This window comes from Apodemus sylvaticus, chromosome X (assembly GCF_947179515.1).
Source record: "Apodemus sylvaticus chromosome X, mApoSyl1.1, whole genome shotgun sequence".
Classification (NCBI taxonomy): Eukaryota; Metazoa; Chordata; class Mammalia; order Rodentia; family Muridae; genus Apodemus; species Apodemus sylvaticus.
Window position 1 is genome coordinate 129,143,396 of NC_067495.1, and position 24,343 is coordinate 129,167,738.

The 24,343-nt window shown below is 37.3% G+C and overlaps 1 protein-coding gene across 1 annotated transcript; it reads left to right on the plus strand.

Moving 5' to 3' along the window:
- The first annotated feature begins 22,728 nt into the window (after positions 1-22,728).
- Positions 22,729-23,688, plus strand: LOC127675019 (olfactory receptor 10C1-like). Its single transcript, XM_052170922.1, has one exon. It carries the CDS (start codon positions 22,729-22,731, stop codon positions 23,686-23,688), a length of 960 nt encoding a protein of 319 aa, XP_052026882.1.
- The last annotated feature ends 655 nt before the right edge of the window (positions 23,689-24,343 follow it).

Consider the following 24,343-nt stretch of genomic DNA (forward strand, 5'->3'; position numbering starts at 1 on the left):
AGAAGGGAGAAATGTTGAAAATATATTACAATGTTAAAAAATTACCCCCCATAAAACTAAGTATATCTGAAAGAGCCATGAGAAAACTTGTAACTTTGTAAGTTAATACAGAATCTAAAATCAAAGGCTGGTAGATAACTCCATCAAAAATTTCTTGCTTTACAAGAACTAGGGGCTGAGGTTTTTTTTTTTATATATTTTCTATATTCTTTGTTTACATTCCAAATGATTTTCCCTTTCTCAGTTCCTCCCTCCCCATAAGTCCCATAAGCCCTCTTCCCTCCGCCCGTTCCCCAATCAACCTCCTCCCACATCTCTGTCCTGGCAATCCCTTACATTGCTGCATCAAGCCTTTCCAGGACCAGGACCCTCTCATTCCTTCTTCTTGGGAATGATTTGATATGTGAGTTGTGTCTTGGGTATTCAAAGCTTCTGGGCTAATATCCACTTATCAGTGACTGCATTCTTTTTAATTGCTGAGTACTATCCATTTGTGTAAATCTACCACATTTTCTGTATCCATTCCTCCATTGAGGGTTCTTTCCAGATTCTGGCTATTATAATAAGGCTCCTATGTACATAGTGGAACATGTGTCCTTATTGCATGCTGGGGAATCCTCTGGTAAATGCCCAGGAGTGGTATAGCATGGTCCTCCGGAAGTGTCATGGCCAGATTTCTGAGGAACCGCCAAACTGATTTCCAAAGTGGTTGCACCATCTTGAAATCCCACCAGCAGTGGAGGAGTGTTCCTCTTTCTCCACATCCTTGCCAGCACCTGCTGTCTCCTGAGTTTTTAACCTCAGCCATTCTGACTGGTGTAAGGTGAAATATCAGGGTTGTTTTGATTTGCATTTCCCAAATGACTAATGATGTTGAACATTTCTTAAGGTGCTTCTCAGCCATCCAAAGTTCTTCAGGTGAAAATTCTCTGTTTAACTCTGTACCCCATTTTTTAATAGAGTTATTTGGTTTTCTGGGGTCTAATTTCTTGAGTTCTCTGTATATATGGGATATTAGCCCTCTGTCGGATGTAGCATTGATAAAGAACTTTTCTCAATTTGTTGGCTGCTGTTTTGTCCTTTTGATGGTGTTCTTTGCCTTACAAAAACTTTGTAATTTTATGAGGTCCCATTTGACAATTCTTGATCTAAGAGCATAAGCTATTGGTGTTCTGTTCAGGAAATTTCCCCCTGTGCCTATGTCCGTAAGTGTCTTCCCCAGTTTCTTTTCTATAAGTTTCAGTGTGTCTGGTTTTATGTGGAGGTCCTTGATCCACTTGGTGTTGAGCTTAGTACAAAGAGATAAGAATGGATCGATTTGCATTCTTTTTTTTTTTTTAGGATGTCACTTACAAAAGGTATGTTTTTTTATTCATTACAAATCAAAATAAGATATGATCATGGATAAAACAAAATGGAATAAACATTAAATTGTAAAATATTTGGATAGTTAATTTTAAAAGAAAGAAAACAATTCACATTTTAAATAAAATATTTACTAGTACAAGCAGTTAAAAAGTCAATATATTAATTATATAAGAACCTAGAAGCTGATTTTTGCAAATACATTTCTATAAAAGGGGCCAAAATTAGTATTCTCCTTAAAATGTTCATTTTGCATGCTGACCTCCAATTGAACCAGCACCATTTGTTGAAAAGGCTATCTTTTTTCCACTTGATGATCTCAGCTCCTTTGTTGAAGATCAAGTGACCATAGGTGTTCATTTCTGGGTCTTCAGTCTTATTCCATTTATCTACCTGCCTGTCACTGTATCAATACCATGTAGATTTTAGCACCATTGCTCTGTAGTACTGCTTGAGGTCCAGGATACTGATTCCCTGAGAAGTTCTTTTACTGTTGAGAATAGTTTTAGCTATCCTGTTTTTTTGTTTGTTTGTTTGTTTTGTTTTTTTTTATTCCAGATGAATTTGAGAATTGTTCTTTCTAACTCTATGAAGAACTGAGTTGGGATTTTGATGGGCATTGTGCTGAATCTGTATATTGCTTTTGGCAAGATGGCCATTTTAACTATATTAATCCTACCAATCCACAAGAATGGAAGATTTTTCCATCTTCTGAGGTCTTCTTCAATTTCCTTCTTCAGAGACCTAAAGCTCTTGTCATACAGATCTTTAGCTTGAGATAGATAAACCCTTAGCCAGACTAACCAAAGGGTATAGAGGCAGTATCCAAATTAACAAAATTAGAAATGAAAAGGGAGATATAACAACAGAAACTGAGGAAATTCAAAAAAATCATTAGATCCTACTACAAAAGCCTATACTCAACACAACTAGAGAATCTGGAGGAAATTGACAATTTCCTAGACAGATACCAAATACCAAAGTTAAATCAGAATCAAATAAATCATCTAAACAGTCCCATAACCCCTAAAAAGTAGAAGGGGTCATAGAAAGTCTTCCATGCAAATAAAAGCACAGGACCAGATGGTTTAAGTTCAGAATTCTATCAGACTCTGAAAGAAGACCTAACACCAATACTCTTCAAACTATTCCACAAAATATAAACAGAAGGAACACTGTTCCCAACTCGTTCTACAAAGCCACAATTATGCTGATATCAAATCCACACAAAGATCTAACAATGAAAGAGAACTTCAGACCAATTTTCCTTATGAACATTGATGCAAAAATACTCAATAAAATTATTGCCAACCGAATCCAAGAACACATCAAAACTATCATTCACCATGATCAAGTAGGCTTCATCCCAGGGATGCAGGGATGGTTCAATATACGGAAATCCATCAATGCAATCCATTACAGAAACAAACTCAAAGAAAAAAAACCACATGGTCATTTCATTAGATGCTGAAAAAGCATTTGACAAAATTCAGCATCCTTTCATGCTGATATCTTGGAAAGAACAGGAATTAAAGGCCCATACCTAAACATAGTAAAAGCAATATATAGCAAACCAGTAGCCAACATCAAAGTAAATGGAGAGAAAGTTGTAGCAATCCCACTAAAATCAGGGACTAGACAGGGCTGCCCACTTTCTCCTTATCTTTTCAATATTGTACTTGAGGTACTAGCTTGGGCAATTAGACAACATAAGGAGGTCAAAGGGATACAAATTGGAAAGGAAGAAGTCAAACTATCATTATTTGCAGATGACATGATAGTCTACTTAAGTGACCCAAAGAACTCCACTAGAGAATTCCTACAGCTGATAAACAACTTCAGCAAAGTGGCTCATTATAAAATCAACTCAAGCAAATCAGTAGCCTTCCTATACTCAATGATAAACAGGCTGGGAAAGAAGTTAGGGAAATGACACCCTTCACAATAGCCACAGACAGTATAAAGTATCTTGGGGTGACTCTTACCAAACATGTGAAAGATCTATATGACAAGAACTTTAAGTCTCTGAAGAAGGAAATGGAAGAAGACCTCAAAAAATGGAAAAACCTCCCATGCTCATGGATCGGCAGGATCAATATAGTTAAAATGGCCATTTTGCGAAAAGCAATATACAGATTCAATGCAATACCCATCAAAATCCCAACTCAATTCTTCACAGAGTTAGAAAGAGCAATTCTCAAGACTGCCCCCTCTCTCCATATCTTTTCTTATTTTTTAATATTTTTATTTTCTATATTCTTTGTTTACATTCCAAATGATTTCCCCTTTTCCGGATTCCCCCTCCCCATATGTCCCATAAACCTTCTTCTCTCCATCCATTCTCCAATCACCTCCCTCCTTTTTTTCTCTGTCCTTATATTCCCCTCCAATGCTAGATCAATCCTTTCCAGGATCAGGACCTTCTCCATACTTCTTCATGGGAGTCATTTGTTATGTGATACCCAAAGGATTCCCCGGCATGCAATAAAGACACATGCTCCATTATGTTCATAGCAGCCTTATTTATAATAGCCAGAATCTGGAAAGAACCCAGATGCCCCTCAAAGGAGGAATGGATACAGAAAATGTGGTATATTTATACAATGGAATAGTACTCAGCAATTAGAAACAATGAATTCACAAAATTTTTAGGCAAATGGTTTGATCTGGAAAATAACATCCTAAGTGAGGTAACCCAGTCACAAAAGAATACACATGGAATGCAATCTATCATAAGTGGATATTAATTACCCCAGAAGCCCTGAATCTCCATATCTTTTCAATATAGTACTTGAGGTACTAGCTCGGGCAATTAGACAACATAAGGAGGTCAAAGGGATACAAATTGGAAAGGAAGATGTCAAACTATCACTATTTGTAGATGATATGATAGCATACTTAAGTGACCCAAAAAACCCCACCAGAGAACTCCTATAGGGGCTGAGTTTTATCTCCAAAACCTAAGTAAAATGTGTGTATGGTTTCAGGTGCTTACATTTTTAATACTGGGTAGAAATATGAGGATACTTGTGGCTGATCTTACAGTCTTCCATAATTGGTAAGCAATGGGCCAATAAAAAACCCCTATCTCTAAAAAGGTGGATTTCTTGAGCGTTGTATCCAAGACTGCCATCCATAGACTCATGAATACCCCCCATATATGTACACACACACACACACACACATACACACACACACACACACACTTAATTATAAACCTTACAACAAAGTATTTCTGATTCCTGTCTGTTGTGGTATCTCTCTCTCTCTCTCTCTCTCTCTCTCTCTCTCTCTCTCTCTCTCTCTCTCTCTGTCTGTCTGTCCGTCCGTCCGTCCGTCCGTCCGTCCGGTCCATCCGTCCGTCCATCCATCCATCTATCTATCTATCTATCTATCTATCTATCTATCTGTCTGTCTGTCTGTCTGTCTGCCAGTCTAGGTGCTTACTCTACACTGAGGCCAGACAAGGCAGCCTCAAATCTCACTGATGGGCCCCCTGCTCCAATTGTTTGTGACCCTCATGAAGCCTAAGCTGCGCACCTGCTACATATGTGTAGGAGGCCTAGGTCCAGCCCATGTATGCTCTTTGGTTGGTGGTTCAGTCTCTGACAGCCACAAGGGTCCAGGTTAGTTGACTCTGTTGCTCTTCCTGTGGAGTTCTTTTTCCCTTCAGAGGCCATAATCCTTTTCCTAACTCTTCTATAAGAGTTCCCAAGCTCCATCCGCTGTTTAGCTGTGTCTGTCTGTATAGATCTGAGGCAGCTGCTGGCTGGAGCCTCTTATCATCAACATTTTGGTCTTAGTATTTTATCTCCTGTGTGTGTGTGTTTGTGTTAATACACATTTTTGTTTCTCTGAGCTTTTTAGATATGTGGTGTATAGTTTTATTATTTTGGAAAACTTCTGAATCACGTTTTTAAATAATCTTTCCGCCCATTTTCTAAAATTTGAATTGTTTGTATTTAAGTCAACAATAGGATGCCTTGTATCTTTTTAAAACATTTTTAAAACTTTACTCTGTTTTACAGATAACATAAGTTGTAGTGACCTATTGTCTAGTAACTGGTTCTTTCTTTACCTGTTTGCATCTGTTAATGAGGAGATTTTCTCTGTGGAGGAATTCTTGTGCAATTTCATTCCAACATCACTTTGTTATTGTTCATTTTCATTTCATATCATCACATTTTACTCTTTCATATTGTTTTGGTTGCTATGCTGAAATTCTTAATCTAGTCCTATATTTTCATCTTTTCCCTGAGTCATTTATAATACTAACTTATATACTATTTATAATACTAATTAAATAAGTACTAATTGTACTTATCTTAAAAGTCCCTGTCTCATCAGCCCATTATCTGTATTAACTCTGAATTAGATTTTCATGTTTTTGATTTAGTTTTTTTTTTAATTACAGGTAAGTTTTAGACTTATGGATAAGACTATGGTAAATAGCAGCAATGCCTGGAAATGGCCCTGCTTCTTTTCTGTGAAGCCATTTAATTGTGAAACTGAGTCAGTTCACTGAGGACATAAGCAGGGATTGTGGATTTTCCTGCCTTTACCTTCGGTTTTGAGTTTCTATAGTAGTCATATCCTCCTACCATAGGTTTACAGTGAAGATTGTGACTGTGGAGGGTTTTTCATATTTTCCTTCATCTTTTGCCTGCCCTTGAACCCCTAGGCCACACAGGGGAGTCTCTCTCTCTCTCTCTCTCTCTCTCTCTCTCTGGTCTTGCTCCCCCTCCAGCAATGAAATGTGGCTTGTTATTTGATACACGGACATGCCATGCTCTCTGTTTCCATGTTCTAGTCTCAATCTTATGCAAGCCCCGTGCTTCCTAATATTTCTTCCCTTATCACTGTGGCAAGAAACTGACTTTTCTCTCCCTCTGCTTGATCTGGGGCAGGAATGTTCTATCCTGGGACTAGAATGTCCTATTCCTCCTTCAGGAACTGCAAATTTGTATTTGATACATTTGTGGGCTCCTGGGCCTACAAAAGTCCTGTCCCTCCTGCTGTCATGAGGGCTTTGCTTATATTCTCTCCCTTAAGAGCAATGGATTTTTATGGCACCACAGGTACAGAAGAGCTTCCTTTCAGAGATAGATAAATTTTGATTTTACTCCCCCCCAAGAAGCGATCGATCTTTTCCTATACCACAGAAGTAAGATTTCCTGACGCCCTCAGTGCCAGGTTCTTAATGACTTAATGTTATAGGAGAGCAGAAGCTTAGAAGATTGTCAAGGAATCCCTGTCACTCACCCTTTTCTTAGATATCATATGTAGATATGTAGAAAATGGCATCTAGGGGAATTCAAATGGCTCCTTCCTGTTTCAGAGATAACCAACAATTTTAAACTAACATGTTATTTCTAATACTTCTCTAACCACTGTCTTCTGGTGAAATGAAGCTAATCTTTTAATTGCTCCCACTCATGGAGTGGGAAGCTTCGTTTGTCTCTATGGTTACTAACTTCCATGCACAGAAAGCCCTGTTCTTCCCAATTTGGAAGGAATTCTTAATTCCTTCTGGCCAGGCAACCTTCACTTTAATTTCTTCCTGGACAAGTATAGCCAACATGGCTTCTTCTTTAGTGGTTCCCTCTTACCACCTTTTTTTTTTTTTAAGACAGGGTTTCTGTGTATAGTCCTGGCTGGCCTCGAACTCACTCTGTAGACCAGGCTGGCCTCGAACTCAGAAATCTGCCTGCCTCTGCCTCCCAGAATGCTGGGATTACAGGCGTGTGCCACCACCGCCCGCCTCTTACCACTTTTAAGCAGTCTAGTTAGTGCTTCCAATTTATTTTATTTTTTTAAAATTTTATTCGATATATTTTTATTTACATTTCAAAAGATTTCCCTTTTTCTGGTCCCCCACTCCCCGAAAGTCACATAAGCCCCTTCCCTCCCTCTGTACTCCCACCCATCCCTTCCTACTTCCCTGTTCTGGTTTTGTCTTGTACTGCTACACTGTTTATAAGTGAACATTTCATTTTATAATAGTTACTTATTATATAGCATTGTATTTGTGCCCAATGTCTTAGCCATATAATCTAGTTAGAAAAACAGTGGTAGTCTGGAAATCAGTCTGGCGGTTCCTCCGAAAACTGGGCACCTCACTTCCAGAAGATCCTGCTATACCACTCCTGGGCATATACCCAGAGGATTCCCCACCATGTAATAAGGATACATGTTCCACTATGTTCATAGCAGCCCTATTAATAATTGCCAGATGCTGGAAAGAACCCAGGTATCCCTCAACAGAAGAGTGGATGCAAAAAATGTGGTATATCTACACAATGGAGTACTATTCAGCCATTAGAAACAATGAATTCATGAAATTCTTAGGCAAATGGATGGACCTAGAGAACATCATACTAAGTGAGGTAACCCAGACTCAAAAGGTGAATCATGGTATGCACTCACTATTAAGTGGATATTAACCTAGAAAACTGGAATACCCCAAACATAACCCACACATCAAATGAGGTACAAGAAGAAAGGAGGAGTGGCCCCTGATTCTGGAGAGACTCAGTGAAACAGTATTTGGCAAAACCAGAACGGGGAAGTGGGAAGGGGTGGGTGGGAGAACAGGGGAAGAGAAGGGGGCTTATGGGACTTTCGGGAAGTGGGGGGCTAGAAAAGGGGAAATCATTTGAAATGTAAATAAATTATATTGAATTAAAAAAAAAAAACAGTGGTAAGTTCTTGTGTCACGTTGACTGAAATATCAAAGCAAATCCAGCCTTGTCAGATTCCTTTAATTAGTGTTTGTGTGATATTAGTGTGTTAGCAGATTGGCTTGACAGATAAGCTCCTAACAGTGAAATGTTACAAAAAGAGCAGGAATATTAAAGCTCAGTGGTCCTAGAAAATGGCACTCTTAGATCTACCATTTATTGGCCATAAGACTTCTGACAAGATATTTAAGATCAAAGGCAAGAATAGTATCTCTATGCTTGGGCACAGATAAAGTAGCTCAGAATAAACAATAGAAACAAATTGAAAACAAGTAAAATGTGCTGACAGTGAGAGAGAGCAAAGTCTTGGAGAATTACTTAGAAAAGGTAAAGTCAGAATAAGGCCGTACTGTGGTTTCATGTGTCTTGAGGGTGACATTGGTGTAATTTTTAAAGTATTGGCAGCAAAGTTGATGCAAACCAGGTTCACAAACTTTCTCTGACACAAGTTAACCTTATGGGTCTGAAACATATTACTTTCCCCCTATAGGCTTCATCAACAAAATGGACATGGTCATTAAATCTGCTTGTATAACTTCAGAGAGATGGCTAAGGGACCAAATAAATCATGATTCCATGTTTAGAGTGTTAAGACCTCAGCAGAAAATTATGACATATGTAATGATGTTTCTCTGAAAGGTGAAGCCAACTAGTACAACACAGGTTAAAATTCCCACTCTGAGTGGAACTGAGGACAGGTGTAATTTAGGATCTATGTTCTCTGATCTCTTTGTGTTTTACATCGAGCTGTATTTAAAGTTACCTGCTATGGTCTCAAGGTTTATGTTGCTTCAAAATTGATGTTTTTTTTTAATTTTTTTTATTTTTTAATTGATATATTTTTTATTTACATTTCAAATGATTTCCCCTTTTCTGGGTCCCCACTCCCCACAAGTCCCACTAGCCCTCTTCTGTCCCCCTGTTAATCCCCATTATAATACTATCAGAGGTGAGGCATTTCTGATGTGATTAAATCAATAAAAAATATAAAGGCATATAAACAAATTAAAAGACAGTTGGAAACCATATTACTTTAGTAATCTGATAATAGTATTTGTTGTGCATACTAGAATTCTTCCTTACCAAGTTATACTGTTTGCCAAAGGATTCTGGCAACCTAGGGCTGGCAACGATTTGGAAACTAGATTCTAGGGGAGAATAGTGAACTTCCAAACCCTACAGAGAACATAGAATCCTATGGAGTTCCTCAATGTCCAGAGAACAGATGGTTCTGATTTTGTTTCTAGCTGTGCTAATCCTGAGTTTCCTTTGGATTCTAGCTTCCAGTTTTCCCCTGCCCCAAACCCATGTGCTAAAGTTCCCAGGAAATGTTCCTGCCTGAACGCCAATGTGCTTTTATAAATTGCAACCACAAAGAGATTGGATTCTGCTGTTTACTTTTATTAAGTCAGGGCTGGCCATGGTTTTTATGAGATCGACCCTAAAGAGACATAATAACATGGACATATGGGAGAGAGGAGGCTTTGGTTCTGGATCTGTTCTTTCAGTAGAAAACATTTGGAGTAAGTTTTTCTTTCCTCTATCCATTGAAATATTATATATAAGCAATTTCTAATGTTTCTTCTGCCTCAACATTCTATGATTCATTCTAAAAATGATTGCTACAATCTTCTTCAGAGTGAATTAGAAAGTACTAGGGTGAATGTGGGATTCACATCTTTCTGAAATTTGGAAAGAATATGAGATGACATTTATTAAGTGTGCAATGAGCAAGACACTCACTTACATTGTACATTATTATTTCAATAACAGTTCTTAACTGGAAGAGATTAGAGGGTAAAGCGAACATAGATAAGAATTACTGAGTATAGTGCTTTGCAGAAAATACCTATTCAACAAGATTCTCTGCTTCTTGCTTCAGAAACTCTCCACCCAGCTTACTAACCTTTTAAAAGATGATAAAACAGAAACTCAGAAGGATAAAGTAATTGCCCACACTTTTCCACGACTCTACCTGGTTTCCTGGGTACAGTGACTATGGCTAGCTTCCCTCTGAATCTGGTGCATTATAGGATGAACTGGCTTAGTTGGCTTAGAATTCTTCTATGCTTTAGGTCAGTTCATATTTTTGACCCAGGAACAGTATTTGTGAGGTGACCACACAGAAATTTCAAATGTGGCACAGATTTCCTTATACAATGTTACAATTGGTCCCAAAGAGCTCAAAACCTCTGTCTAGGTCTCATTAACACTACCTATTTGTTTTGGGCTAACCAAACCCCAGGGTATTATTTGGGATAACTGTGCAATATTGCATGGAATCCCTGATTTCCAGCTCTGTTCTCCTTATATGATATAGGAAGATGAACTTATAGAGAAAAGGCAATGGAATACTTTCTAATAAAAAGAAAGGTAAGCTTGCATAATCGGGACTGAATTCAGAAAAATCATCTTTTTGTCTGGTAGAAGATTAGGAACTAAATCAAAAGTGGAGGATATGGGAATAGCCACAGGTAGGAATTAGTAATAACTAACCTTAAAGAAGGAAGTAGGCTGGGGTGTTACCAGCCAACAGGTATCAACATTGATCTATGCATCAGTGGGCCTGAAAAGAAGAGTGAATGACAGAACCAATTGTGGATGCAACTTCCTGACTTGAAAATAATCTTATAAGACTTATCAAGTCCCTTTAGTGTTTTTCTTTGTTTAACATAAGAAATCCTACTTCTAGAATTAGAAGTGGGTTTCAATATAGGAGCCCTTATGTTGGTCTAATACTAGTGATGTACACAAGGCAATGTTGAGTTTAGGTTGTCATCAATGCATTTTAGTATGAGGTGAAGCAAGTAGTTACAAAGTACTTCAGGAAAAATTCTAATGTGATGGATTTTTTTCCTGGTCCTTTCAACCTCTAGGGTGACCCAAATTGTTCAATACTTGTGTATGTCTCTTTCTATGTGTGTATCTGTTTCTATATATTTTATTCACTGAGACATCCTTACTTCCTTCCAGGTTACAGAGCATGAGTGTATATGTGTTTCTACTAAGCCAATGATGCCAGTCCACCGAATGTAGAGTCCCAGTGCTGGGGAACAATCATTATGATGCAAAGTAAGTATCATTGCATATACAGGGATATAATTTGCCTTCTGGACATGGCATATTTTAGAAGAAACATAGGAATTGAAAGAAAAATTATAAATCTAGATTCACTTCCTAGCTTTATGATGCTAGCCTTCTTTCCTCATCTGTAAAATGGAAATAATCTTGATTCCTTTATTCTAGGACTTCTATAAAGATTTGCTGAGATAATGTATTGAAAGAATTTAGTTCAGTGACTGGCATAGAGTATTTACTAAAGGTGTAATTGTTGAATAAATGGATGAATGAATGAATGAATGAATGAGTAAATATTGGCATATTGCTTTATCTATCTCCATATGAAAAATGTTCTTTAAATGGCTTTGTGGACTGGGATGATGGATCAGTGGATAATGAATCAGATGCATAAGGCTTGGGACATGAGTTCAAATTCTTAGAACCTGCAGAAATACTGGCACCATTGTGATCTTACTGGGAGAAAGGACAAGAAAATAGGATTAAAGACAAGAAAACATCTAGAAAAAGAACCAGCTAGTCTAGAATTTACAATAGCAAATAACAAAGATACTGTGTTTCAATAAAAAGACTATCTCGGGGGGTTGGGGATTTAGCTCAGTGGTAGAGCGCTTGCCTAGCAAGTGCAAGGCCCTGGGTTCGGTCCTCAGCTCTGTTAAAAAAAAAAAAAAAGACTATCTCGAACAAAATGCTATGTGAGGATTGAAAATGAGTTATTTATTGACCTTTATATATTCTTGGCAAGTAAGGATCTATAGTTACATACACACACACACACACACACACACACACACACACACTATTTTAAACGGTTTTTTACTATCCTTTACTTAAATGAAAAACATGCATGTAGGTTCATTTAACTCCATCTCTCTTTGAGTCATTAAACTATCACCTACTCTTTAGTCTTCTTATGTATTAAATGTAGATATTCATGTGTTCAGGAATGTTATGAAGATTCAAGGAAACAATCTACAGGATGTCACAAGGTTTGGAACATGATCTGTAATTCATAATTGTAGTGCACTTTCTCTGGTTCCTGGCGGGTATGCTCATGTAAGTGGGCTCAATTAGTCCTCAGAACAATGACATAAACTACGCATTACTTTTATAATGAGAAGCTATATGTGTAGGCAGCTAATATAACATGATGTAGGTAGTCAATAAATGTTTGTTTCCTTTCTATTATTTTCTTTAATTAAGCTAATTATTATACTCCCAACAGTTATGCTTTTGCATTAACTATGTAGATATTTTAAAGAATGAAGCCTTAATCTTACATTGTTACTGATTTAGAATATCATTCTAGACTCCTAATTCAAAATCAAAATTATTTTGATTTTAACAATATGACAAAAGAACACAGTGCTTATATTTATGAAGTACCAGCCTAATTCTTACAGTAATATTATGAGTTAAAAGCATATTACTTTGATATTTCAAAATGTAACAGCCACTGAAAAACACTGTCGTGTCAACAATTGTTTTATATATTAATAGTATGCATATAAAAATAACTATTTTTGCTCATCATAAATGGAAGGAAATTTGGGTATATGTCTGCAGAACTACAGTTTGGTAGAGGTTGAGCTCCTCTGACTTTAACCTGGAGGTTTCCCACCATTGATAATTGTTTTCTGCTATTGATAATTTGTGTGCTAGAATCTTCATAATGGGTCAAAGAATAGGCTATATTTTTGAGGCAAATTCTCCATCTAAAATATCACTAACCTAAGAAAATATTACTTACGTTTTTTGTACTTTAGTTTTACCATCTGAAACATAAATATATTACCAATTCTTACTTGACAGAATTATCTCTAAGATAAAATAATTTGTAAACAAGCCAATGACCAAAGTCTTCATCAAAAGGCAAATAAAACAATGAGTGTGCAACAGTTGCCATTGCTGTGACCATCACACCATTATCTCTTCCACTACCATAATACTGATATGATAACAACATTGCAGAATTATGAAAGAAGATTTCAGATTTATGAAAGAATTGTCTATAGAGAATCTCACAAGAAATTCCAGATCTCTAAAAAGGGGACTGACAACATTTTTCAATTTGTTCCCCACTTAAACAATTACTCTCAATAGATCCATGTCAAGATTTCTTGAGTTATTACATAAAAAATGTGTGGTTATCACTGAATATTGGAGGTCTAAGATTGACTCCTTTAGAGCCATAGAGGTGTCACCCATAGAGGCTACCCATATATTTTGTTACCATGGCCCAAGCACCAACTGTATAAGGTATAGAAAATGGTTGCAAATATAAATTGAATGCAGGAAAGCCCTTGACAATTTTTATAATTTGAGTTATAGTAGGTTCTAGTTTTTTCATCACCAGGCAGAGTATATTAAGCTTTCTTGTTTTTGTTGAGCCTTGACTAATAGGAAATTTTCAACAATTTTTTCCTATCTTGAAATAAAGTAGAGAGACTGTTATATAGAGAGATTTATCTATGTATCATGCATATTCAAGGAATCAGGGAGAAGGGAATATATCTAAGTTGATTGAATTCTCTTTCTTTTGAAAACTAATCATTTGTTTGACTGCTCTGGAGACTAAATTAATTCAGACAATTTTCCTGAAGGGCATGCCGATGGCTCAGGTGAGAATAGTGAACGTGAGTGTGTAGTCTGGAAACTTTCTGTGCGTTATATGCCAGGGTGTGTCTATGACTCTTCTGGAAGTAAAAAACTCAATGCAAAGAGAGCTATAGAAACCTTTATACAATCAGCACTCAAATTGGAATGCTGAATACACTAAATAAACCATGTGAATGCAGAAATACTAGCAGTCACTTATAGATCTTAAATTTCTAAATGTGTTACACTTTGAGGTAATTTACTTAGAAACTCCCTTCGTAAAACCTTCCCTCTCTTCTTTCCTTCCTTCCTCAATATTATCCATCCTCATTACGTTTTCTGAATCTACACAGAATATTTTAGGATTAGTTAACAATATGTCCAATATAGTAGGCACCACACCTATAAGGGGCTAGCAATTTATAATGTTGTATATAGTATCTCTATCATATATACATAATCCTCTCCTAGTTAGATTTCTCTGTTTTCTTTAACTTTAAATGTTGAAGGTTTTTTCAAAGGGAGAGATATACTTTTATGCTGGAAAAGACCAGATGGACAGATAGAGAGAACTGGAACTGAGAGAACTATGTAGCTTAACAGGTCAAGGTCTCCTCTGTTTGCTCTGCTCATCAACATCATAGGGAAGAGGTAAAGTGAGCTTCATTAAAACAACCAAGCAGACAAGCAGCCCCACAAAGACAAAATAGCAAACTAAACAAGAAGAACAAGAAGAGAGAATAGAGAAACAAAAACTGTTTTTTTTTTTCTAGTTAGCACAATGGCATATTTCTTTGACTTTGAATAATGTATTCTTGCCCTATTTATTTAAAAAAGTTGTTTAGTATGAATTTAAAGCTACAACTTAATAAACATATATATGGTCAATTTACTAGTTTGTCTAAAAATGAAATTAGAATAAGGCTGTCTAACTCTCTGTAGGCTCAATCTTTGACATTGATTGAAAAAAAGACAGGTATGTGTGAGAGGGAGAAAAATGTGTGTGTGTGTGTGTGTGTGTGTGTGTGTGTCTGTGTGCATCATTTGCTGACAGTGCCTACTGACAATTTATAAGAAAACAGAAACAAAAAACATGTGGCCTGTCAATACAGGTGGGAATTGTGAGTCTAGGTCTTAGGCTTCATCAGATATTCACCATGGGACAGATTGTGGGGACTCAGGCCATTCTGCTTAGGAAATACATCTATGACAGATTTTCATACAATTATTCAAGAGCACATCAAAAGGGAATTAAGTGTTGCCTGACGTTGGGAGTGCAAGAGCAAATCCAAAGCTTTTCTTTCACTTTCCCAGACTCAACAAACACTATTTCCATGAGTTAACAACCTTCAAAAGGAGCAATAGAGGTCTATCAGTCACTTAAACAGCGATGTTGAGAACAAAGGTACGAATCTACTTGTGTTGTAATTTTCCCCTATTTAATAGTGGTATTAGCATTTGTGGGTAAGTAGGACCCCTTCAATGATTGCAAAGGCTACATCAAGAAAAAAGTAGGTCTAAGTTGTAGAATATCAGAGAAAAGACCATAAAGCAGTTAGAATTTAAAGAGATTCTAATTTTGCTTTATTTCTAACACTTATAACTTATCAAATGTCGACTAGGTCCTCTATCTCTCAGAAGATGACTGAGCAGGCAAAGGCTTGTTTTGGAGCCCGATAGTTTTAACTGCGTATCCTGAATTCAAGTTGTCATTCTGACTAACATGCACGTGGTACGTGTACTCCCTCACAAGATTAAATAAATGAAAAGGAAATAGCAGCATTAACAACTTATGACTATTTTATTGTATTTTGTAAAGTACTTTCAATAACATTACAATAACTCACGTAAGCCTTACCACTCATTTTGTGCTTGAATAAGAGAGATAGCATTATTTTTAATTTAGTACTAAAGAAACTGTAGCTCAGAGAGGGTACCAATATCTCTCAAGTCCATACAGCTACTAAAAGACCCACAAGAATGCAGAATCACTATCTGTAGATTGGTTCTAAGGAAAGACTTAAGGAAAGATATCTTCCCTTGATTCAAGGTGTAAGTAAGTTGTTTTCTAACAACAAAAAAAAAAAGGATTAAGTGGAAGGCCAGACTTCTAGGGAACAGGTTGATGTTTACCAGATCAGAACTCAGGGGAGGTCTATGCTCTGCAAACGAGTTGGGGTAAATATGAACCATTTTGTTGCCTGTCATTTCTATTTTCGGCTTGTTCCCTGACGTCAGTGTGAGTGTAGGATCAGGCTGATGGATGGCATGTTCTTTTTTTCTGTACTACACTTCCACCATCTGCTCACTCTGTCCCCCCCTCTCTGTTTTTCTCTCTCCCTGTGGTGTGTGTGTGTGTGTGTGTGTGTGTGTGTGTTGGGGGTGGGGGGATGTTTGCATGTGCTACTTAAATGCCATCCTCGGGTAACCAAACACACACCAATTTCACATTTGCCATCAGTAAACAAGAAATAAGATCAATTTGCATGACTGATTTGTCCATTTTTCCAATAGTCCTCCCAGCATAGGAGGAGCACTTCTCCATGAATACAAATGCCACCCCATAACTCTCTTTTAAAACTTTTCTTTTCAATATATTTTTCAAAGTTCTGCCTGATAATCATGGATTGTATCTAGAGGCCCACTCACTAAAAGCAGGTTGAGTCATAAGCAGGTTGTACAAGTCCAGGAAACCTGCAGCGATGACTAAGAGAGTCATTATTTGATAAAAGGGGAAAAAATAGCTGTTGGTTTGAAAGAAAGGCTGAGGGAGTATGAAGAACTTCTTGAGCAGGGGAAAAAAACCCTTAGAATCTAGCTGGCAGGACAAGAGAGCCAGTCTTGTGCAGTAAGACTTGCTGCTGCATTTAAATCACATCTCGATGTGACTGGGATTTTTCCTCTTTCTGTTTTTTTCAACAAGCAGAAAAGGAGATAGAGGGGATTCAGCAGTAACCTGGCTATTTCAACTTTGTACTTTCCTCTGTCCCCTTCCCTACACGTTTTTAAGTTGACATCTGGATTTTTTTTTCAGCACTAGTTCAAACAAATGTACACACTGTATACTTTCTCTAACCTTGTAAATATTGACAGTTTAAAATTAAACTCTTGCATCATTCTTTGAACAACTTCAGTGGCTTCCAACTGGGCAAGATCATGGTTTTATATACACTATCACTTATTAAAATATAAGTGGACACATTCTTAACAGTCATATTTGTTTCTAGAATGCATATTCATATCCACTTTGCCTACACCATTTTATCCTAACACCAAACATATTTTTATACTCAAATTTTTTGTCTTGATCATTCTATTAAGTCTTAACAAAAATATGTTTGTAAAATGTAATTTCAACAAAAATGGCTGCGGCCAGAAGTCCCAAAGTATTTAATAAACATATAAGTACGCATTCAGCTACTAAGTGGCAAAGTATTAATTAGAACCAGGAACAATACCATAGCATCTATGTCTTAAGTACTCCCTTCTGTTGTGCAGAGAAGAAAATGAGACTCTTACTAAGATTCAAGTTACCTGATAGGTAGCCCTTTCTCTTATACATTTTTGAAGAAGGAATTTGAAAGAAGTAGCAAGAAAATAGAGCCAGGGTGATTCTTCAACCTCAGGCACATTAATAACAGATTGATTTTCCAGAAACATCTGTATGAAAATTGGAATTTTTTCTTGTCTGTGTACCTGTAGGGACTTTAAAGCAACACCACTTATATTTTAGACTGGAAAATTATATGCTGTGGGGCCTGTTCTGTGTGCATTGTAGAGTACTGAGCAAGAGCCCCGGCCTCTTTCCCTAGATGCCTCTAGTAGAGCTCCCTCAGGTTATAATAACCAGAAGTATCTGAAAATATTGCCAAACATTCCAGCCTTGTAAATTCAAGTTTGAAATTGATTGCTTATCTAGCTTGTTAAGAATGTAAAAAGTTATATTCCATCAAGTATGTTATTTAAATTTCATGATCAAAGAAAAACCTGGGTAGTTTGGCTTAATTTCTCTTTCTATGTGAGGAGAAAAGTTGTTGAGTCCAAGAAGAAAATAAGCTGTTGGAGTCTTCCAAGAGGTATTTGGAGCTATCTAAATATAACTGGTGTTGGTAAACTAGAAGTCATGCTATTTGATATTATGCATATGTTCTTTTGGTTACTGCATCATTGGGTGATTGTGCCACATCATGAAGTATGCTCAAATAAACTAAGATGGCCACAGCATTGTTAGTATAATCTTATGGGACCACCAGCATGTGTATAGACTCCTACTTATTGACTGAAATGGCACTATGCAGAACATATACCACAGAAAAGAAAGAAATGGGAAAGATAATGTTACTACTAATAAAATCATAGTGAAATCTATTTACTTTGTACTAACTATGATAACTATGATACTAAGTGTTTTACATAGACTATTATGCTTATTAGTCTTAATATCTCTGGGGGTAGTTTAAACTTATGGATTAGGTAACTTAAGGATAGGATATTGTAACAAAGGACTTGGAACATTTAGTAACAGACAAAATAGGAATATGTTTATCTCTGTGATAAGACTTCCAATTCTAGGTCTCTATCCCACTCAGTAGAAAGAATGAAAAGGGGATGTGATGATTTGTACATTTTCTTTTTGGAAACAGTCTAGAAGCTCTGCATATCATACTGTTAATATTTATTATTTGAAACCAACTGCAAAATTGAATGTGGACTTCTGATAGGTAGCTATATCTATAAGCAGCTATAAGGTCTAAGAGTATTTTAAATTACTAAGATTTTTTTAAAAGAAAATAACATTCATTTAGTGTGTGTGTAATTTAGAGGAACACTTGCTGGAGTCTGTTCTCTTTTTTTACCATGGTGGTTCTGGGATTTAACTCAACTGTCAAACCTAGAGCTAAGCATCTTTACCTGGTGAGCCATCTGGCCAGCCTGTAAATAATGTTTTAGTGGAGCATAACACCTCTTTTTCATTTCTGTATAAGATTTATACTGTCTCCTCCATATCTTAAAATATTAAATTCTTGCCTTTAAGAAAAAGAAAACATTTTTAATCCATGATCTAGAAGAGGAATAGAATATTTGGAGACATCTAAGAGGTTCTATGAAGCTTCTTAGTTAACAGGTGAGGGCAAAGAGGCATACTGAACACACCGATGTGGTCCAAGGTTCCATGTGGGAATGTTACTGAGAAATGAGCACAGTTCTTTTTCACCCTGCCACACTACCTTATTAAATTATGAGGGAAACATTCTCTCTGCTAGGCAATATTCTAAGAAATAGGGATTCATTGGTGAATAAAAGGGAGTTATCTCTGCTTTTATGGATCATACATTAGAGAAGTATTAAAATTACATTTAATGGATTAATATTATATATGTTTGATATGTGCTGCAAGCCAAAAAAAAAGTTCAGAAAGAAGGGAAAGTGACAACAGAATTGACTAAGGATTTATTAAAAGAAATGGTTAACGCTGCCCTCAATTTTGAAGAAACTATGGAGAATGAGACTCAGCCAGAGTTTTTGAGGAGGAGGCAGGAGCCTGTACTGAGAACATCCAATGACAACCACAAGTTCCCCCTCAAAGAGGAGGTTGAAGCCAGGGTCAGGAGCTGGACAAGATTGGGAGACAAAAGCACAAAATGAGCAGTGTGGGTGTCCACAACTTGTTTGTGGTGGGGAACTGGTACAGAATGGATTTAGAGGAGAAAGGCTCACTAAAAGGTGCAAGAGCATTGTGGTAAATTTGCATTTTAATTCTATTAGACAGAATTTTTCTAAAATCCCTTTGTACAAAAACATAGAACACACATGCAGATTCCTGCACATATGTATTATAGAAGGCACTTTGTCCAGGTACATGGTAGAAAGATCATGTATGTTAGAGTCATGTGGGGCTGTGCATATTCAGTCTGATATATGTTCATTTGATAACTTCAGGCAAATTGTTACTATTGTTATTAGACCTGATTTATTGAATATTTTCTGAATAGTGTGCACTTTGTATAAATGAACTCATCAAAGCCTTACATAGCCACATTAGTTTATACTAATAGCATTAGAAATTATCTTGAGGTTAAATTAAGTGTTAAAATTGAGTGGTGACTCCTTGGCATATATCCAGAGGATTCTTCAGCATGCAATAAGGACACATGCTCCACTATGTTCATAGCAGCCCTATTTGTAGTAGCCAGAAGCTGGAAAGAACCTAGGTGTCCCTCAATGGAGGAATGGATAGAAAAGATGTGGTATATTTACACAATGGAGTACTATTCAGCCATTAGAAACAATGAATTCATGAAATTCTTAGACAAATGGATGGAGCTGGAGAACATCATACTAAGTGAGGTAACCCAGTCTCAAAAGATCAATTACGGTATGCACTCACTGATAAGTGGATATTAGCCTAGAAACTCTGAATACCCAGGACATAATCCACAAATTAAATGATGTCCAAAAAGAATGGAGGAGTGGCCCCTGGTTCTGGAAAGATTCAATGCAAGAGTATAGGGGAATTCCAGAACAGGGAAGTGGGAAGGGGTGGATGGAAGAACAGGGGGACAGAAGAGGGTTTATGGGATTTGCAGGGAGTGGGGACCCAGAAAAGGGGAAATCATTGGCAATGTAAATAAAAATATATCAATTAAAAAATTGAGTGGTGGCAGGTAATAGTTAAGAAGTAATAACAGGATTTGTGAGATGGCTCTGTGCATTAGTGTGCTTTCTGATAAGCCAGATGACCTGATTTCGATTCCTAGCACTTTCATGGTAGAGGGAGAGAACAAACCTCCACAATTTATCCTTTAATCTGTACAAATGTGTACATACATACACCCTCAATAAATAAATGTACATAAGAATTCCAAAGTAGTAAAAATCATACTATTTCCCTCCTGTGCATGTATATTGTTCTTGCATATTTTAGTGATTAGTAGTGTTAGTTAAAATTCAGGAGACAGCAGGTGTTGGAGAGGATGTGGAGAAAGAGGAACACTCCTCTACTGCTGGTGGGGTTGCAAATTGGTACAACCACTCTGGAAATCAGTCTGGCGGTTCCTCCGAAAACTGGGCACCTCACTTCCAGAAGATCCTGCTATACCACTCCTGGGCATATACCCAGAGGATTCCCCACCATGTAATAAGGATACATGCTCTACTATGTTCATAGCAGCCCTATTTATAATTGCCAGATGCTGGAAAGAACCCAGGTATCCCTCAACAGAAGAGTGGATGCAAAAAATGTGGTATATCTACACAATGGAGTACTATTCAGCCATTAGAAACAATGAATTCATGAAATTCTTAGGCAAATGGATGGAGCTAGAAAACATCATACTAAGTGAGGTAACCCAGACTCAAAAGGTGACTCATGGTATGCACTCACTAATAAGTGGATATTAACCTAGAAAACTGGAATACCCCAAACATAATCCATACATCAAATGAGGTACAAGAAGAAAGGAGGAGTGGCCCCCTGTTCTAGAAAGACTCAGTGAAGAAGTATAGGGCAAAACCAGAACGGGGAAGTGGGAAGGCGTGGGTGGGAGGACAGGGGGAGAAAAGGGGGCTTATGGGACTTTCGGGGAGTGGGGGCTAGAAAAGGGGAAATCATTTGAAATGTAAATAAAAAATATATCGAATAAAAAAAAAGACAAAAAAAAACTTCTATGGGGTTTTCTATACTTTTTCCATGTAAACCAAAGTATTTATTGCTTATTTGGTATTAACATGTGCCACACACTCTTCTCAGCATGTGTATTTCTCAAAGAAGACAACTGAGGGTCAAGAGAGGTCAAGTAACATGGCTGAGTTTGAACAGCTGTACATGAAGGGAATGAGATTCAATCCAGGCAGTGTTGCATTGAAGCTCATGTCCTTCATTATTTTTCCAACAACACTTTGCCAAACAGACCAATACCAAAAGTTGAAAGAAAAAGCAAACATACTAATTTCCTTTCTCTTGTTGCCAATAAATATGGAAAGCCTGTTTATTTGGGTCTGGTGACCTAACCCATAGTCATTATCTCCAAATGACAGACCAGTCCTGTAGAGCAAATATTCCACATGACTCATATCATAAACCCAAATTTGAAGTGAGAACAAGGATTATGTGTGTGCCTTTTCTCTTTGAATACATGAATGCATCAAGATGTATGTATACCTGTGTGTGCATGGATGCCTGGTTTTGCATAGGCATGTTTAATATGAATCTAACTGTAGTTTAAAATGTCATCTTCTAGGCTTTCTATTTAAGCATAAATCCCAACATTTTATGAGGCAATATTTAAAAATAAAAGTCATTATTCTCCTTTAGGGTATATACCTAGGCTTTATTTTCAGCCTAACACTCTCAAGCAACTGCCGCAGGGATGACACTTCCAAATAAGCATGGATGGTCAGTCCCGTAGCACCGATGGACCTCTCGTCTGCCACAGTCTTGGTGTTTCACCCCTTATTTTATGGCCTTTACTCAAGAAGGCCATAAATATGAACTGCTGTGAAGGCTATCATTTCTTAGAATTGTCAATATTTAGCAAGGATATTTCTTGTGAATTTCTTCTGTGAAAACGGCATATTCTAATCATGGTCCCTATGCATCTCCTTTGAATGTGAATTTGAGTATTGGCTTGCTCTTTCAGATTTACAGGTGTTAACCTGCTCACAGTATAATTTGTTCCTTCAGGGTTGGGAATCGATTTCCACTAGACTGTTCTTCCTATTCAGACTCCTCACTCTTGTTTCATACTCTGCTTAGATGACAGATCAGTTGATTTCTAGAAACAGCTTCCCAAAGGCAAACTTAACTGACTCTAATAGTAACCAAAGTCAAAAACAGCCGATCAGTGCAGCATTCTAACCACTAATAGAAATGGATCACATGGGGAATCTGAGTGACAGAGTGATCTGACATATTAGAATGGAGAAACTAAGACTCTCTCAGAAGCACATGCCTGCAATGGGACCAGAAAATGCCACAATGGTGGTAACTGAGTTTTTTCTATTAGGGTTTGGAGACCTCAAGGAACTGAATCCCTTGCTCTTCTTTGTATTTGGCATTGTCTATCTAGTCACAGTTTCTGCTAATCTTCTTCTTGTAGTACTGGTATGCACTCAACAAGGACTCCAGACTCCAATGTACTTCTTTCTTGCAAACCTTTCATGCCTAGAGGTCTGTTATACATCTAATGTTGTACCACGGATGCTGGTGGACTTACTGCGGGAACGTAGGATGATCTCCATGGTAGGTTGTATAATTCAGCTATACTTTTTTGGGGCCCTGGGAAGCACTGAGTGTTATCTCCTGGCAGTGATGTCATACGATAGGTACCTGGCTATCTGCTGGCCCCTGCACTATTCAACATTATTACATGGAACCCTATGTGTGGAACTAGCAATTGGCTCATGGCTTTGTGGCTTCTCGGTGGCAGCTGCTTTCCAGGCTGCTATGCTATCCAGCTTGAATTTCTGTGGAGGCAATGAGGTTGACCATTTCTTCTGTGACTTGAAACCTCTGCAGAAGCTCTCCTGCTCTGATCCCCATCTGGTTAACATAGTCTGCATGAGTCTGACATCCCTGGTAACCCTGGTCCCCTTTGGACTAACTTTAGCCTCTTACTGGAAGATTCTTGCAGTGGTCTTGCGCATACCTTCCATTATTGGCAGGCAAAAGGCATTCTCTACTTGTTCTTCTCATCTAGTAGTTGTGACCTTGTTTTATGGGACTTTAATCTTGGTCTATGCTGTACCATTGGCTGGCCAGGTGCCAGCTCTCAACAAGACCTTCTCCTTGTTCTACACCGTTATTACTCCAATGTGCAATCCTCTCATCTACAGCCTCAAAAACAAAGATGTCAAGGAGGCACTGAGAACATTGAAAATTCGGTTCTGTGACTTTAGCTTTACTTAGCCAATTGAAATGATAGCAACCTGAAAAAACACCAATCTTCCAATCATCAAGGAAGTCTTAGTGAGGATAGCAAAACAGGGTAACACCCAACAATTGTTAAGCCCTCAAATTATTATTTCAAGTACATGTTTTTTTCTTAATTGGAATAATCTAGTTTTCTTGAGCTTATATACATTACAAGAGGAAATAAATGTTTGCTACTTTACAGGAAGATGTGTGTCATGAGGTATATAGTATGTAGCTGATGAATCCATCGTCTCTAGGAGCACAGTTTAGGATGTAAGAACTGATTTTTGCTTATGTTTCATTCCCATTCATTGAAATGTAACATGGAAACCAATTAAGATTACAGTTAACAAATGTCAATAAAAATACAAAAGTGACAATCCTTTTTTTGGTGCCACTAAGTTGTTACTGACTTTTTTGTTGTTGTTGTTTTGTTTTTTGGAAAATTTAATATTTGTATATAGAGAATATTGTCCATTTTATCCCTGTACCTCTCTCATCCATCTTTCTTTCTTATACTGAAGCTCTTCTTCTCAAGTCTCCTCCTATGTTTGTTTGTCTATTTGCTGCCCACTGGGTTTAATTATGTTTCCTTGCATGAGTATGAATGGAGGATTATTTACTGGGAAATTAGCAGTGTGTCAATGGC